The sequence below is a fragment of the Guillardia theta genome (assembly GCF_000315625.1).
Source record: "Guillardia theta CCMP2712 unplaced genomic scaffold GUITHscaffold_2, whole genome shotgun sequence".
In the NCBI taxonomy this organism is placed as follows: domain Eukaryota; class Cryptophyceae; order Pyrenomonadales; family Geminigeraceae; genus Guillardia; species Guillardia theta.
Window position 1 is genome coordinate 1148549 of NW_005434672.1, and position 15963 is coordinate 1164511.

The window sequence follows — 15963 nt, forward strand, 5'->3', positions numbered from 1 at the left end:
GTCCTCCTCCTCCTCCTCCTCCTCCTCCTCTCTGCTACTGCAGCAGCAGCTGCTGCTCCTTCTTCTCTTGCCCCTGCCCCTGCTGCTCTTCTTCTTCTTCTGCTCCTTCTTCTCTTGCCCCTGCCCCTGCTGCTCTTCTTCTTCTTCTGGCCCTTGCCCCTGCTGCTCCTGCTGCCCCTGCTCCATCCCCCACAACCAACTTTCCTCTCACGTCAGTGTGGCAGAGGAGGACGATGGAGGACGAGCTTCTTGTATGCCAACCACCTCGTAGTGCACGGAGATCTGTCGAGAGCGATGGAGCTCTACGGGGACGCGCTTACCTCCAGGCCCTGTAACGCCGCCACGTTCCTCAATGCGGGGAATACCTTGATGATGATGAATCGGTGAGAACAAACATGTCCTGGTAGACTTTGCCTTGACTGTTGGGCTGCAAACAGCACGGCAGACGCCGCTCGGAGCTACCGAGCAGCTCTGCGCCTGCATCCTTCGCTCACCGACGCCAAATGTAACCTGATGATGGCTACAGGACCTAGAAGACAGAGGGGAGAGCATGGAGGAGCAGGAGGAGCAGCAGGAGCAGCAGGAGCAGCAGGAGCAGCAGGAGCAGCAGGAGCAGCAGGAGCAGCAGGAGCAGCAGGAGAGAGGTTGTCAGCATGTTACGCGCATGAAGCCAGCAAGTCGGTGGAGCAGGAGACTGTTAAGATGTATTCGAGCGATCAGGTTGACAGGAGGTCAACTCCGATGAGGCCGAGGGCAAGGACGGAGACGATCGCTCCATCCTCCTTGCCGAGGATCTGGCAGGAAGTTGTCAAGTCGCAGTCAGGAGGGAACGTCTCACAGGGCGCATGTGCTTGCGACTGGACAGCGGGAGGACGAGATTCTGTGGTACCTCCAGCTGAGTTCGCGCTGGAGAGGCTGACATGCGGTGCAGGAAGCGCGTGCGCAGGAGCTATACCGACGGTACCGATTCAAGGAGACGGTGGACTACATTCGCTGCTGTCTTAGCCGACTTGACGGGGAGATGGAGGAGAGAAGAGGCGGGAGGGAAGCAGCCAAACGATCCTTTCAGTTCGACCCGTGCAAAGTTGGATGGGCTGAAAGGCTTCCGAGCCCCGAGGTGCCAGCAAGTGACTTGAGCAAGAGCTTGTCCCTCTCGCTCCTGTGCGTCTTGGTGTCCAGCCTGCACCAGCTGTGCTCCCTTGACTTCTCCTGGCAAGAGGAAGAGAAGAGGCAAGGCGGTCTGAGCAGCCATCATGTCCTGCTCGGAGGCTTCAGCGCTCTGCTCACCATGAATCTCGATCGCTTCCTCTCGAGCCCTTCAGGATTGGATCAAGGCACCCACGCCGACATCAAGCAGTGCATCTGCGTTACCCCCCTCCTCTCACTCTTCTATCCTCTCTCCGAGCCTGCGATCGCCGATCTTGCCCGGTTCCGAGACTCTTCCTGCCCTCCTCGTCCCCCCCTGATTCTCTCTCTCGTGTCCAGGTTTCACTTCTCCACCGTGAAGCAGCGAGCATGGCGAACCCTTCAGCAAGGTCTTTCCCCGGCGTCAGTGCCTCGAGTCCTGACCGCCATGGCAGGCCAGCCGAGTCCTCTCCTCCTCCATCACGTCACTCAGCCGCTCTCTGGGACCACCCTCATCGTCGGTTTCCTCTCGCAAGACTTCACAGGCAACTCGGTGGGTCGGGAGCTGCTGGCCATCGTTTCGCACCTTGACCGGAGGAGAGTTCTCCCCTTGTGAGGCGAGCCTGCGGCGAGCTGACGGGGGCGATGACGCTCTACTGAGCAGGTGTATCTCTCTGACCGACCTTTCCAGCATCAGGACCAGCATGGCAAGAAGCAGCTGGGAGGCGATGAGAGCTCTCTGTTCTCAGCAGGGCGAGTTCATCGACCTCGACGGCCTCGAGCTGTCGTCCGCCTCCTCCTTGCTCAACAGGAAAAGTCTTCATGTCCTCGTCGACGTCCAGGGGTGGAACGACGGCGGCAGCATCGCCCTCCTCGCGTCTCGCCCGGCCCCGCTGCAGGTCGATTCCACCGCAAGTGCTGCATGGCCTCTAAACCTCCTCCCTGCTCCAGATCTCTTTCAAGAACTTCGTTGGCACATTAGGCGACCATGATGTTGTACCCTGGATCATCTCAGGTTGTTCTTGACCCTGCTCTCCTTCTCTACTCCTCCTCCTCCTCCTCCTCTCCTCCTCCTCTGCTCCAGCTCCCGCTCCCGCTGAATCTCTTTCTGCTTTCCTTCCTTGCCTCTATCTGTCTGTCTGTCTGTCTGTCTGTCTGTCTGTCTGTCTGTCTGTCTGTCTGTCTGTCTGTCTGTCTGTCTGTCTGTCTGTCTGTCTGTCTGTCTGTCTGTCTGTCTGTCTGTCTGTCTGTCTGTCTGTCTGTCTGTCTGTCTGTCTGTCTGTCTGTCTATCTTCCTCCATCTTGCTGATGTGCCCCCTTCCACCCAACACTCAGATCGCATCGCAAGCCCGCCGGACTTGTCGGGCCTGTTCACTGAATCCCTGATTCTCCTCCCCGGTACGACGGGGGTCGGCTTGAAGGTTCCTGAGACTGACGGCTCCTTTTCAGGCACCTACTACGGGGCAGGTCACCACAAGCTCGCTCCCTTCACTCACTCCGATGTCTCTGAGCTCAACCACGAGGAGCTTCTCCATCGTTCCCCAGCTCGTCTCTCCGTCCTCCACCAGCATGGCGTCGTCCTTCCCAGCTCTGGTTTCATCTTTGGGGCGTTTTCTAACCTCGGCAAGGTGCATGTGAGGCTGTGGCAGGTGTGTTGCAAGCATCCGCTCTTCTCCTCCCTCCACCTGCTCCGTCCCCTCCGCCTCCTCCCTCTCCGCATTTCCTCCCTCCCCACCGCCTCTCTCTCGTTCTCTCTCTCCTGCCCGCCTTTCCTTCCTCCCTGACCCCCTGTCGATGCAAGTCTTGGTGCAGAATTTTACAAGCAGTGAACCAATCCCATCTCTGGATCATCGCGGAGCCTCCTTTCGGTCGCACACAATCTCCTCCTTTGCTTTCTTCCCTCCCTTCACTTCTTCCCACACCCTCTCTCTCCCTCCTTTCTCACCCTTCTCCTCGTAGCGAACACCTCGCCAACCTGCAACTCCCCGCTCCCTCCCCTCCCCACCCTCCCCTCCCTCCCCTCCCCTCCCTCCCTCCTCTCCCTCTCCTCTGCCTGTCTGTCTGTCTGCCTGCCTGCCTGCCTGCCTGCCTGCCTGCCTGTCTCTTTTCGTGCTCTTCCCTTCCCCGTCCCCCGCCCCTTTCTCCTCTCATCCAGGAGCAGGCGTCGACAACCTCATCGAAGCTGCGCGAGGGTTCGGCGTAGAGGAGAGGTGACGTAGAATGGCTTTCACCAGCCCCAACTGCTGAGCGAGGGCGTCAACAGGATCGTCGCTACCAGCAGGATCCGAGTGGTCGACCATGCGAGCGTCAAGCACGCAGCTGGCGTCTACCTGGACTCTCGCCCCTTCAACGGTCACAGCACAGTCGTGGAGGCGCTCTGGGGGGGCATTCCGGTCCTGACCCTCCCTGTGGAGAGGATGGCAGGTCGAGTCGCCGCCAGCGTCCTGCATGCTGTTGGGCTGGGGAGACACTTGACAGTGAGAGACGGAGGAGACTACGAGGCTCTAGCGATCAAGCTGGCATCTGGTGAGCCGAAACAGCATGTTCCAAGGGGACCCTAGGCTCGTAGGGGCAAAGACTGGAAGTAGGGGAGCAAGAGTGCGAGTAGATGAGAGAGGTTCGCTAGAGGAGGCGGAGGAGGCGGAGGACGTGGTGCAGTTGTGCGTGCACGCGAACTGACACGATACACAAGGGGGAGGACGACGATGGCTGGAACGCAGCAGGAGACGCCTTGCAGCGAGCAGAGGTCGGTCGATCCTGTTCGACATCAACAAGTGGTCGTTGGGCTTCGAGACGTCTCTCCGTCTAGCATGGGAGGTCGTGGCGCAGCAGCAGCAGCAGCAGCAGCAGCATGCTCAGCGCCCCCACATCATCTGCACTTGACTGAAATTCCGCTTACCTCCATCCCTCGCTGTCAACTCCTCCTCATATCCTTGTCAAGGTATCAGAGCATGCATCCATGGTGGAGCTCATCGTAACGAACATCGCAGGACCCTTTCTTCCTCGAGATTGTGCTTGTACCATGACCCTCACCAAGACTCTTCTTCCCACCGATGCTGAGCTGCGACTGAACCCCCCAGTACCATGTCTCGTTGCAACATGTGCTTCATTACATCATCTCAGTTTCAAATAGTATTAAACAGACGTTTCAAGCTCCACTCTGACGTAGTTGGAGGCCCGTTCACGATCGCATCAACAGGAATCCATATGAATCCTTGATCCCTCTCACTGCAAGAATGGACCTCCGGTGAGCGAGTTTATGCACTTGATCCTGCCATGTTCTCTCAGCCACAACCAAGGGCGATCCCACTCTCATGTGTGCTTGTGCACTGCAACAAGATATTCGATTCCGAGAAACAGACATCACCATCGAAATAGAACAGAACACATCCAACAATTTCTTGGGCCACATCCCTTCATGACCTCGCTCCGCAGCCCTGCCTCCCCCTATCCTACCATCTCACCCCTATCTCGCCATTGAGTCATGTTGTGACATGGTCTCTTCGTCCTCACTTCCACCCACTTCTCTTTCTCCCGCCCTCCCGTACACCAGCAGACTACACTGGTTCATTCAAAAGGCACCGTCGCACTGAGCAAGTGCTCACCTGTTCGACAGATAGTGGAATTCGGCCACACAGTAGTCGATGTTGCTCTTGTTCTTGTACACGTTGGCCCAGGTCCTCCTGCTAGCTCCGAGGGGAGGGATCCAGGTAGGAGAAGGAGGAGGGATCTCTCCATCTTCCGCCAGCATCTCCCTCCTCGCCCTCATCGAAGCCGCTACCACCTCAAACATGTCCACCGCACCGAAATAGCTCCGTACTTCAACCGTTAATAAACCGTTAAAGCTTCAGTGCTGTTTGTCCGATCCGGTCGGCCCGGCGGTCCGGGCGGGAACAAATCAAGTCGAGCTCACCTCAGGCTGTCCGAGTACCCCTCCTATGATGGGACGAAACAGGGGTCATTTTTGAAAACAAATCGTATTTGATTCAATCTGATTCAATTCATGAAGGGTGGGTACCTGTGTACTTAATTGGTGGTGGGGGTTACCTCAGAATGGTATTGTAGGGGGTATTTCTATATTGAAACACTATCAAAATGAGGGTCAATGTGATAAAGCAATTCATGATGGGTAGGGGTAGTGAATGAGCCCGGGGGTAGTGGTCCACCATTTTCTTTGGAAAGTTCTATTTGACCACCCCTACCCCCAAATACGTAGGGACACGTGGGGAGCGAACATTCATGGCTGGGCTTGAGAGGCATGGATGGTTATGGAAGGGAAGAGAGAAGAGACGAGGAGAGAGATTGAAGAAATGACAATAATTCTGATAAGTGATGGCATTGTGTTGGGGGTTCAAGGAAACAAGAAGTCTATATTTTGTTGATTGTTATTTGTGGTTCGTTTTTGAGTTTGTTTTGAGTGAACAGATTCGTTTCTTGTGTGTTAAGTGCTGGCGTATGTTTCAGCAGGAGTGTGATTCACGTGCGCTGACAAATCAGTTTGGGTGCAGACGCTTAGTTCGACGCCATGGCGAATCCAAACTCTGATGACTACTATGAGGTGCTTGGTGTGAACCGAAATGCTAGTGCAGAAGAGATCAAAAAGGCTTATCGCAAGATGGCCCTCAAATTCCATCCAGATAAGAACCCAGACAACAGAGATGCAGCTGAGGCCAAGTTCAAGAAGGTTTCAGAAGCCTATGAGATTCTCAGTGACCCCACAAAGAGACGTGAATATGATACGTACGGCAAAGCTGCATTCAACGGAGGGGGTGCCGGGCCAGAAATGAATGGGTTCTACACTTCATCACGTGGAGGAATGGGACATGGCTTCCAGAATTACAACTTCAGATCCGCAAACGATATATTTGCTGAGTTCTTCGGTGGCCGTGATGTTTTCTCAGTTTTTGATGATGACCCCTTCTTTGACAATCCTGGAAGCATTCATCGGAGGATGCAAGAGGGGATGGGTGGAAACGGCATGGGTTTCAGTATGAGTTTTGGTGGCCCAGGAGGATTCAACATGTCAAGCAGCTCGTTCTCTAGCAGCTCATCAACCTCCTCCTCTCGTGGAGGGGTTTCAAAAAGTGTCAAGGTGTGAAAAAAAAAAGAGCGACCGCGATAGACTGTACTGACTTTCTGCATCTCCAGACGTCTACGATCATTCGTGATGGCAAGAAAATCATCAAGACTACAACTACGACGAGAGATGCAAATGGCAACGTCCAAACCAGAACAGAAGAAAAAGTGGAAGATGCAAACGCGTCTTCCGGCTTTTCTGGTTTCTCACTGGACTGGGGATCAGGAAATCGTGGGCAGGGAATGTCTCTTGGATGGGGTTGGTAACCGCGATTGGGAGGATGATCAATCCTGTGAATACTTTCTCTTCCCTCATGGTCAGATTTTCTTCGTGTAGTTTACATAAGATTTCTTGCAACGAACCTTGGTTGCAATTTTGTACAGTTGGTTTGAAAACCGAAAACAGCCCAGTGGTATTCTCTTCATTCAGTGTCACTTTGTTTTATAAGCATGCTTTCATTCTATGTGTGGACGTTCTCAGAGTTATTTTCGGGATTATTCAAGCATGCTAAGTGCGATAACATCTTTGTCAAGATTTACATCATACATATCGACACGCATGGTTCTGCCACATACAAACTAGTGGTCAACCTTGCGTACGCTATCTTCTGGATTAACATCTCTTGTTTGCACACAATCTGCAGAAGTATCTATCGATCTGTCACGATCCTCGTTGGGTTGATTGGATATGAGATGTATTTGAGTAACTGCATATCAGCGTGCTGAAAAATCTTGCTCCAAACTTAACAGCACTTTACCTCTAGCCATCTATTCAGCTATATCATCGTTCCAATATGCAGTTGGAACTATCGATTGTTATAACGCTTGGCAGTTTTGCTGGAAAAAGCACTAAGACTAAAAAGACGATCAATTTTGTGGGCTAACACTGTCACATACACTCTGTTTCCCAATGCTCTTTTGCCAGGACTTACACTGCAGTGACATGGAAGACTGCTCATAGAAGAGTCATAGAGTGAGACTGAGGCAGGGTGGCAATGGAACAAAGAGAGCAGATGCTGTCAGAGAATGCACGAGGAGGGAGACAGAACAATAGAGAGAAAGAGCCATGGAGATGGGAAGGAGGAGAAAAGGCACAGGGCGTAGACGGAGGCCCGGGATCCTGGTCAGGCTATGGGGCGGGGGAGATGTGTCGGATTTGGGGAGCAGGAGATGGGGGGCAGAGGGATGGACTGGAGAAAAAGTAAAAAGGTGCTTTACTAAAACTACTCAGTGATTGACCTCTTCCAGGTACCCCCACCCTACATCAACAGATGTTCTACAGGAGGATCGTGACCGGTGGGTGGGTAGTTTGAAATCCCTTCAATTTGAAACAAAAACTGTTTTTGAGTTTGGAACCCCAGAAACAGTCACCCCACCACTAATCACCGGTCCGATCTCCTGAATTTCACCCCCACCCCTCCTAGACAGTCTGCTCGCAGTTACCGGTCACCTTGTCAGCAACTCTTTCGTGTCGCAGCAGTCACATCCGAAATCTCAGCCCTTCGAATACGCGCTTTCGAACGGGTGGGGGTGGTTCCGAGGAGGGTCTACCCCATGGGGGTGGCTAGTCGATCCAGAACTCGAGGGTGGTGTGGGTTGCGTCTACCCACTGTTTTTACTCCTTCTGCACACGTACCCGATACACCCTGGTGGGTGAACAGGGGTGTGGGAGCCTGATGGGGGGTCCATTTAACTTGGGTGGGGTTACACACAGAGAGGTACAATTCAATAGGGTCCTAATCATGACGATCATGTAGTTTCGTCCACATGACTCGTGCAGTACATGCACTACCCCACCATATGACAGATAATGCCACCCCACCTCATGAATTCCATCATACTAGCCCACCGCCAGGAACATTCCTTCTAATGAAATCCTGGGATGTTGAGGGGTGATCTCCTCACCCCACCCTCTTAATCTACAACCCCCACCTCTATTGCTCATACCACCCACTCCTCGCATCTTGCCACATGGCAATAAGCGGCTTTTCTCCGAAAGGCGGTGAACCCAGCCTCCGATGACCCCTACCCACCAAGTTATGGTACCCCTCGTGGATACAAGGATTTTTTGAGGTTCCAGACACCGGTCCTCGGACTGCTAATGACGGACGATCTGACCCTACCCTACATCTGATACTCATGGTAGGTGCGCCTGAATTCTCTTTTTTCCTCAAAAATGATTATTGTTTCAACGACCCCCTGCAATCCCTGTTCCCACATAACCCTACCCCACCCCTTTCCTCCTGTTCCTGCCATCCGAACACCCCCACCACCTCATTTCAGCCTTTCATACCCTTCATGCAAGCTTGAATTGTATTTGACATCATACCCCTACCCCCCAAATTTTCATAACCCTACCCACTCAAAAATGAACCCCTCTGCCCCACCCCCGTTTTGTATTCTCATATAGATAAGGAAGCCTCCCGTCCGAAATCCATCGCACCCCACCGCCCGCCATGGTGCATGCCGCCGCCCACTGTTGCTGCCAGCAATGCGACTTCTCCCCAACTCACTCCTCCTCTTCTTGCTCCCCCTCCTATGCGATGACTCCTCGTCGGTCGATGGACTCTACTCCAACTCCACCACCTTCGCCAGTGGATCCCCGCCACTACCTGATCGCGCATTGCTCGGCTGGGGATCTGCATGCGCATCGAGGCACACATAGCAGAGAGGGATTGCGCAGATGCAGCACGCTCCCAAGTTACGAGCCTCACCATCACGATCATATGGAAGCGGGAGGATATCACACGCACTGGAGAGAGGCCGAGCTCTGGGGCGAAGAGACCATGTGGAACAGTTACGAAAGTGCATGCAGCATGTCCATGGAAGCATCATCGGCAAGACAAGGTCACCTCTTTCGAAGAAGGAATAGCGAACGGTCGTACAGCTCAAAAAGCCATGCCCATCATGCCCATCATACACACATCAGCAGTGGAAACAAGTTCTACGCGCACGTACTGAGGGCGAGAGCGACCCAAGTCACACATAAGGCCCAGCACGAAGGGTAAGCTTTTCTTTTGATACTCTGGAGCTTCTTGGTTATCTTGCTTCTACAGAGATTGCACCAGAATACAAAGCTAAGGCGGGCTGGTTGTTCCTTTTCTTTGTAGCAACATCCTTGCCAACGGTGGGCGAGTGCATACGGTTTTCTGTACTTGTATCCTTTACAAAGTCTTCATAAAGACAGCAAAACTTCGACCCATCCTTAAAAACCCAAGGAGACCAAGAAGAAGAACAGGAAGAAGAGCAGAACAAACATGCGCTATCAACAACAGGGCAACCAACATTCTACAAGACTTGCTTCCTTTCCCACAGGTTCACCATACAGCACCTCAATGCCCCTCTCAGTGTCTAGCCAGCGGCGGCGGGTAACTTCTTGATCTTCTCTGCACTCGCACATGGCTGCTATCAACACGCCCGATGTCCCCTACCGACCAGCTCATCCTCCGTCGCCTCTCACTGCCCACTGACACGTCGAGTGCGTCCATCCCTGCCGCGTCCGGCATTGGCGGCTCTTCAGAGGCATGCAGGCTCGTCCTCGCCTCCTGATCCGGATGAACTTCATCAAAGTCCAGTTCATCGGCAGCCTCAGGAAGAGCAAGGGGCGCCTCTAGCGTCAGAGCCACTCCTCGTGCCAGGGCCCGTCCTGGAAGCAAATCAGCAGGAGGGTCGACGGCAACTCAGACCTGACCAACAAACAAGCTTCCAGCTAGCGGGCTGCACAGACAACCTGCTACAGCTCTCCCACTCCCTACAGCAGGAGATGAGGAGAGGAGGACCAGGATGCACAGTGATCGACCTGTTGCAAAGCCCGCGATCCCTTCCGCTTGGGCGCCATGATGCGGATGCTTGTACAGACCAGTGAAGCCTTTCTGAACATGAGCGTAGAAGAGCTTGAGACCGGAGTCCAACTCTCGGACGAAAGCGGCGTTCTTGTCCTGCATCCAGCCCACCTCTGAGCCGTTGGTGAAGGCATATGACTGGTTCTGTCGACATGGTGAGTATCCTGAAATGCACCTTCGGGACGCGTCGGCCCAAGTTCCTCACCTGGTCGCTGAGCTCTCCAAACATATCCTCGGGAGCATGGTTGATGGCATGAGCTGTCTCCTCAAGGATGTCAGCGAGGCTGTGCAGCGGTTTGGCGACGCATCCCGACACGAAGCGGGGAACCTGCCAGGCGCTTTTATGGCTGGGCACACCAGCAACAGTGACTGACAGCTGACATGGTGCCCGCGATGGATCCGCCGAGGGCCCCGGTGAGTCCTCCGATGACGGCTCCTCCAACAGCACACGCTCTTTTCGCCACCTGCACCTTAGTGAGACACATCCAGCAGGGTGCGAGCTTGTTCCTTGTCACCTGCCCTCCGATCGGAACCTTGTTCCCAACTTTTGCGGCCATGGTCCCTACTGTGAGCGCACCGCCGATCGTCCCCATCCTCATATCTCGACCTGCAAGTGATCAAACATTCCTCCTCCTCTTACTCCTCCTCCATCGATCACCGGCGAAGGTGATCCCGTCCTCTATGTCCTTCAGGCCTATGAAGTGTTCAGAGTCAGGAGAGCTGGAGGAGGAGGTGGTGGTGGTGGTGGTGGTGGTGTTGGAAGTGGTGGGGGAGAAGGCACCGTTGCGGAATCCATTGGTGATGCCGTAGAGGCCGCGCAGCATGAGCCGCCGCATGTCGTGATCCCCTGCCTCGGAGAGACGGAGCCTCCTCTCAAGACTTGAGAGGTCCTGGAAAGGAAACTAATGACATTCACATGCTCAGAGACAACACAGCACACCTTGAAAGAGTGATCCCCTTCCTCTCTCTTCCTCCTCAATGCCTCAAGGAATGTAACTTTGTACAGGTACTTGTAGGTCACCAGGCCGTCTGCCACGATCTTTCCAACAGATGCCTGCAGTTGGTTCTTATCGAGAATCCGAAGCGATTGGTTCAGATGGTTCAAGTGCCCAATCCACAGAACGTCGTGAGAAGCCAACACAGACCAAGCTTTGCAGACTTGTGCACAGCGAAGCAGAAGCTTTGGAGACAAGGTGATGAAAACAACGAGTTGCATAACATCCGTCCACAACACAGAGAAGGCGTTGAGGTATTGCACATTGTACTCCTCTGCATCCAAAGGAAAGAACTGTTGACCATCGAGTCCTGAGAGCCTGGAAGGATTCGGAGAAAGAGAACAGCCGTTCTGTTGACTCTGTGAGATTTCACAGTGGACCAAACCACGAGCCTTCACTTCATCTGCAATCACTCGAAGTAGTTCCTTGACGCTGCGGGAGAACTCTGCCTTCTCTACCTCCAAATCCCCATAGAAAGCCAGCGAGATTCGGTCCCCGGTCAAACTGTAGTTGAGATCAGCTACAAGGCTGATGAAATCGTTCCTGGCATGCAGCAGGTTGTTGCTGCCTGCTACCTGCCAGAAAGGCAACCCCGGGCAATGTGCATGCGAGACGTCGCTGAGTTGCTTCATGCTGGCAAAAATGCGCAACTCTTCCTCCTTGTCTTGTGTGATTGGAACAGTGACCACTCGAAACTTCCAAGGGACTGCTCCTCTGAGACCGAGAGGAGGATTCAAGTTGTATCCCTGATTCGTCCTCGCGATCTCGAGCAAGCGCTGGACCGTCTTCACGCTCCTTCCAATGCCGCCATGACGAAAGCATTGAAGCCGGAATATCCTGTTGACGTCAAGGTCTTTCCACTCCCTGTCGTCATCGATACGTGTGTAGAAGAGCAGAGGGTTGTCGAGGATCATTCTTGTGCTGCGTCGTCAAACTTCAGAGCAGAGACAAGCAGATGCGCTGTTGACTTGACTTAATCTGCTCGAGTAGCGACCCATGAGCGCTGTCGGAGAACCTTCCGGCATGAATAGAAGACTTTTGACGTCCACTTGCTACCATTGCACCTGAATACGACCTGATACACAAGGGATTTCCCACCATCGAGTGCTCTGATCTCAACTTTCAGACCCTCCTTGCTTTCGCTGCTCGGGAGGGTTGCAGGGTGTATCTTGTGGCAAACTACTCACGAGCTCCGAGCAGATCCGGAGGATGGATGCCTGATCCCCCGTGTCCTCCTTCTTGCACTCCACGATGCTCCCGTCTCCGCTCCCTCGCTCTCTGCTGCTGCCCTTGCCCCCTCCGACCGGCGCACCCTCGCCATGGCGCTGGGGGAGTGTACTCCGGTGTGCTCCATGTTTCTCCGATCCGAGGCGGAGCCGTGTCTCCAATTTTAAAAATCACTTGTTTATGAAACGTACAAATGATGCTAGAAAAGAAACAAAAATAATATATAATTTGTATTGAGGAACGATTTTTAAAATAATTAAAAGTACTCATTTTGAATGGTTGGTACAGTCCGTGGTACTCCGGCTTTCCTCAATCAACGGTTTGTAACGTCAGATCTTTGACGTTACGAGAGGTTACAATATTCGTTACCGTACAACCGTTCTCGGGGAGACGCATGGGCGGCAGGGCGACAAAGGAAACAGACATGGCGCGGTGGCGATGGAGAGATAGGAATCATGGCAGAGGGGATGAAGATACCATGTCGCAACATGACTCCATAGTCATGCTCGGCCCTCGATGTTGATCCCCCTTGTGGGTTGTCCTCTCTTGACCCCGGGGAAAGCTTCTTCGACCTCGCTGTCACAATCGAGTTGCCCGGACTGCCCGGACTGACGTGCGATTCCGACATGTTGAGGACCAGCGTGATGAATCATGTCTTGAGGACGATGCTCGTGTTGTCGCTGGTGAAGGACGAGGGAAGCTGTACGCACATGCCCGTCTGGCGCTCGTTCGACCGCCTCTCGCCATGGGGTTGCATCAAACCTGCGTTCCGTCTGCAGCTATCAGGAGGGGCCCCGAATGAGCAGGAGTTGCAGGTTTCGCTGACTCCAGCTCAATCAAAGAGCATCGTTACCAAGATACCTTCTGAACTCGTGCCTTCGCTGGACAGCGTCCTAGCTCGACATGCCGATGGCTACTTTCCCGAGGAGACGATCAGTGGGCTGCAGATGAAGGTGCAGAAGAAGAATCTGACGATGGATGAGGGGTATGTCTGGAACCTACTCAAGATGAAGATGAAGATGAAGCATGGTTCATCTCGCAAGAAGTCCCGTCAGTCGCATGCAGATTGTCCGATCAACAGGACTCTGGTCAGCGTCCGCGCGGAGCTCGAATACTTACATGACCAGATAGCGATAGAGGATGATGCCAAGAAGACAGCAGTGAGTGATGAAATGCTGTGAAGTCAGCGTCTTACCACGCTTGCTCCACAGGCCTTGGTGCAGACTCAGGAGAGCCTGACAAACAGAGCGGTTCTCTCCCGAACGAATGAAAACGTGTGAAAATGATTTTGTTCATCAAATTGCAGGAGCTGTTGGAGAAGGTTCAAGCGGAGTTGGAGAACAAAGAGAAATACGGCAAAGTGATTGAGATGCTCTCTTGTATCTCTTTGAGTGACGCATCATGTCAGGTGAAGGAGGTCGTGAAGGACGACAACGGAGAGGTCTATGCCGTCGTTCCCTATCAGAGGCAAGTCGCAGCCTCCATTGTGCTTGCACTGTGGGAGAAGATCTTGATTGTTACATGTCCAAGGAAACCATGACGACCTCTATGACAAAGTTCGCAGTCGGTGGCTGGATTTGATCCGAGATGACAACCTGGATGACGTTGCGATGTGGTAGGGTGACAAGTGAATCTATGATGTGAGAATAATGCTCTTTGAAGGGAGCTGGGATCTTACCATGGTGAAACTTCTCGATACACGACAGAGTGGGACAAGACAAATATGGGGAAAACTCTGTCTCTCATGTGAGTTTTCAATCATGGCGTGAAATTGTGCCCTGAGTGACATGCGAACGTGTTCAGCAACAGGAGGGTAGTTGCCCGTAACGAAGAGCAATCGAATGTGAGATAATGATGATGGAGCTGTAGATGGAGATGATGACGATGATGACGATGATGATGATGACGAAGACGAAGACGATGATGATGGTGATGGTGATGGTGATGGTGATGGTGATGGTGATGATGGTGATGGTGATGGTGATGGTGATGGTGACGGTGATGGTGATGGTGATGGTGATGATGATGATGAAAGATGGATGGGTTCATGATACAACAATCAGGCGATGAACATCGGGACGGTGAGGGCTAAGAGGCCCATCCCACCCAAGGGAGTGCATTTCTTCGAGGTTTGCGACTACTTGTAGGCTGTAGAAGTGTGACATGCTCTTGATTGTGCTCGCTGCGATGCGGATCAGGTTATTGCCAAAGCTGAAGGAGCAAAGGTAAGAGATTTAGCCTTGTTGGGATGTGCTGACATGATCGCAGGACGGAGAATCTCTTCGCGGCGGATTCTACATTGGGCTAGTTGACGGTGAGTGACCGAGTGATGTCGGTTGCTTGTTGGCGTTGGGAAATGATCTGAAAGATATACATGGGAGACAGACTGACGGGGATGAAGATGTTGATTCTGACTTGAAATCTTTCAATGTCCAGGCATGAACAAGCGATGGAACGGATGTTGGGAGCTTACAGGTGCGAATACAGCTTCATCGTCTCAGCTTGTATGACGATCTTCAGATCGATCCGGCGATCGAAGAAAACACTTCATGGCATTACATGATAGCTGTAAGTGACGATGATGGCAAGAGAGGGTGCTTGGTGACACTTGAGAGAATTGGATCATGGCGATGAACATCATGATCATGTGGAGGAGGACGAGGAGGACGAGGACGAGGAGGACGAGGACGAGGAGGACGAGGACGAGGAGGACGAGGACGAGGAGGAGGGGTGATACTTTTGTGTGTGTCAGGTAACGGGAACAAAGGGCACATGACATGGTCAGGAGGATTAAGAAAGCCATGGGTTGAAGGTTCGGCGTACGGACATGGAGACAGGTTTGAGTAAGAGAAGAAGATAGGAAGGGGGTGGTGAAGTTGGGGTGGGTGGCGGAGGGGTGAGGAGGGGTGAGGAGGGGTGAGGAGGGGTGAGGAGGAGAAGGACAGGATGGAGGCGAGAAAGGAAGAGTTTTTCCTCCCTTCCTGAACTTCCCTCTCAGGATTGGAGTCCTTGTAAACATGGACACAAAAACTTGCAATCTGTACAAGAATGGGAGGTCCTTGAAATGATCGAAAAACATTCCCTCCTCGAGCTGTTTTCTCCTTTTGATTTTCTTGCATCCGTTGCCCCCTCCTCCCTTCCCCCCCTTTTCCGAATCGCTTCCTCTCTCAACCCACCTTCAGATTCCTCGGCAAGGCGTTTGGAGATTTGCCAGATCAGGTCTACCCCATGGTATCACTGACAGAGGTAATATGCCCTGCCTCCCCCTCTCCCTTGCTGACCCCTTCTCCGTGCTCCGCCACCCATGAATTCCTGCCCTCCCCACTCCTCCCTCCTGTCCTTGCCATCTCCTTACTCTCACGGAAACCAGCCCGGAACCAGCGCGGAAATCTGCTTCCCCAAGTTTGACGCAGAGGTAGGATGCTGCTGCTGCTGCTGCTGCTGCTGCTGCGAGGGGGAGGACGAGGACGAGCTACTTGTTGGTGTCTTGACGAGTTGCAGATGGCAAGGGAGCAGAGGCAGTCAGAGCTTTACATGAACCACCTTGCTTCCCTTCCTCCCCCCCCTGAGCCGCTCCCTTCCGTCTTTGAAATGGGGAAGGATCCGAAGAAGTATCGGGTAAGAGCTTTGCCCCCCCTTCCAACCGCCTCCTCCTCCTCCTCCTCCTCCTCCTCCTAGTCCAGACCGGCGACTGGAGT

The 15963-nt window shown here is 53.3% G+C and overlaps 5 protein-coding genes across 5 annotated transcripts in view; 3 read left to right on the forward strand and 2 right to left on the reverse strand.

The window, feature by feature from the left end:
- Positions 1-294: 294 nt before the first annotated feature.
- Positions 295-4008, forward strand: GUITHDRAFT_99692 (hypothetical protein; the record flags this gene model as incomplete). The annotated part of the gene is made up of 13 exons (XM_005841977.1): positions 295-383; positions 438-885; positions 932-1428; positions 1486-1535; positions 1581-1678; positions 1878-2024; positions 2077-2140; positions 2575-2774; positions 2927-2993; positions 3287-3335; positions 3389-3651; positions 3695-3785; positions 3846-4008. 13 exons carry the CDS (start codon positions 295-297, stop codon positions 4006-4008), a joined length of 2226 nt encoding a protein of 741 aa, XP_005842034.1.
- Positions 4009-4217: 209 nt separating this feature from the next.
- GUITHDRAFT_149940 (hypothetical protein) lies at positions 4218-4927 on the reverse strand. Its single transcript, XM_005841978.1, has 2 exons — positions 4731-4927; positions 4218-4396 (listed from the first exon to the last, which is right to left on the reverse strand). The coding sequence occupies exons 1-2, from the start codon at positions 4916-4918 to the stop codon at positions 4351-4353; spliced, it is 234 nt and encodes a 77-aa protein (XP_005842035.1). The 5' UTR covers positions 4919-4927; the 3' UTR covers positions 4218-4350.
- A 704-nt stretch (positions 4928-5631) lies between these two features.
- Positions 5632-6519, forward strand: GUITHDRAFT_149941 (hypothetical protein). The gene is made up of 2 exons (XM_005841979.1): positions 5632-6217; positions 6274-6519. The coding sequence occupies exons 1-2, from the start codon at positions 5651-5653 to the stop codon at positions 6466-6468; spliced, it is 762 nt and encodes a 253-aa protein (XP_005842036.1). The 5' UTR covers positions 5632-5650; the 3' UTR covers positions 6469-6519.
- Positions 6520-9552: 3033 nt separating this feature from the next.
- Positions 9553-12097, reverse strand: GUITHDRAFT_99694 (hypothetical protein; the record flags this gene model as incomplete). The annotated part of the gene is made up of 11 exons (XM_005841980.1): positions 9553-9587; positions 9662-9847; positions 9893-9952; positions 10001-10187; positions 10249-10390; positions 10425-10507; positions 10559-10650; positions 10702-10737; positions 10825-10933; positions 10984-11959; positions 12033-12097. The coding sequence occupies 11 exons, from the start codon at positions 12095-12097 to the stop codon at positions 9553-9555; spliced, it is 1971 nt and encodes a 656-aa protein (XP_005842037.1).
- Positions 12098-12891: 794 nt separating this feature from the next.
- The window catches only part of GUITHDRAFT_99695 (hypothetical protein), a gene marked incomplete at both ends in the record, with an annotated part of 4670 nt that continues 1598 nt past the window's right edge, over positions 12892-15963 (forward strand). The window contains 17 exons of the mRNA XM_005841981.1: positions 12892-13425; positions 13477-13515; positions 13572-13625; positions 13674-13762; positions 13830-13880; positions 13928-14011; positions 14069-14108; positions 14177-14281; positions 14329-14394; positions 14464-14490; positions 14534-14579; positions 14702-14740; positions 14786-14833; positions 15018-15102; positions 15448-15511; positions 15636-15680; positions 15767-15883. Of these exons, the coding sequence (XP_005842038.1) occupies positions 12892-13425; positions 13477-13515; positions 13572-13625; positions 13674-13762; positions 13830-13880; positions 13928-14011; positions 14069-14108; positions 14177-14281; positions 14329-14394; positions 14464-14490; positions 14534-14579; positions 14702-14740; positions 14786-14833; positions 15018-15102; positions 15448-15511; positions 15636-15680; positions 15767-15883 (1533 nt within the window). The remainder of the gene's footprint in view (positions 13426-13476; positions 13516-13571; positions 13626-13673; positions 13763-13829; positions 13881-13927; positions 14012-14068; positions 14109-14176; positions 14282-14328; positions 14395-14463; positions 14491-14533; positions 14580-14701; positions 14741-14785; positions 14834-15017; positions 15103-15447; positions 15512-15635; positions 15681-15766; positions 15884-15963) is intronic.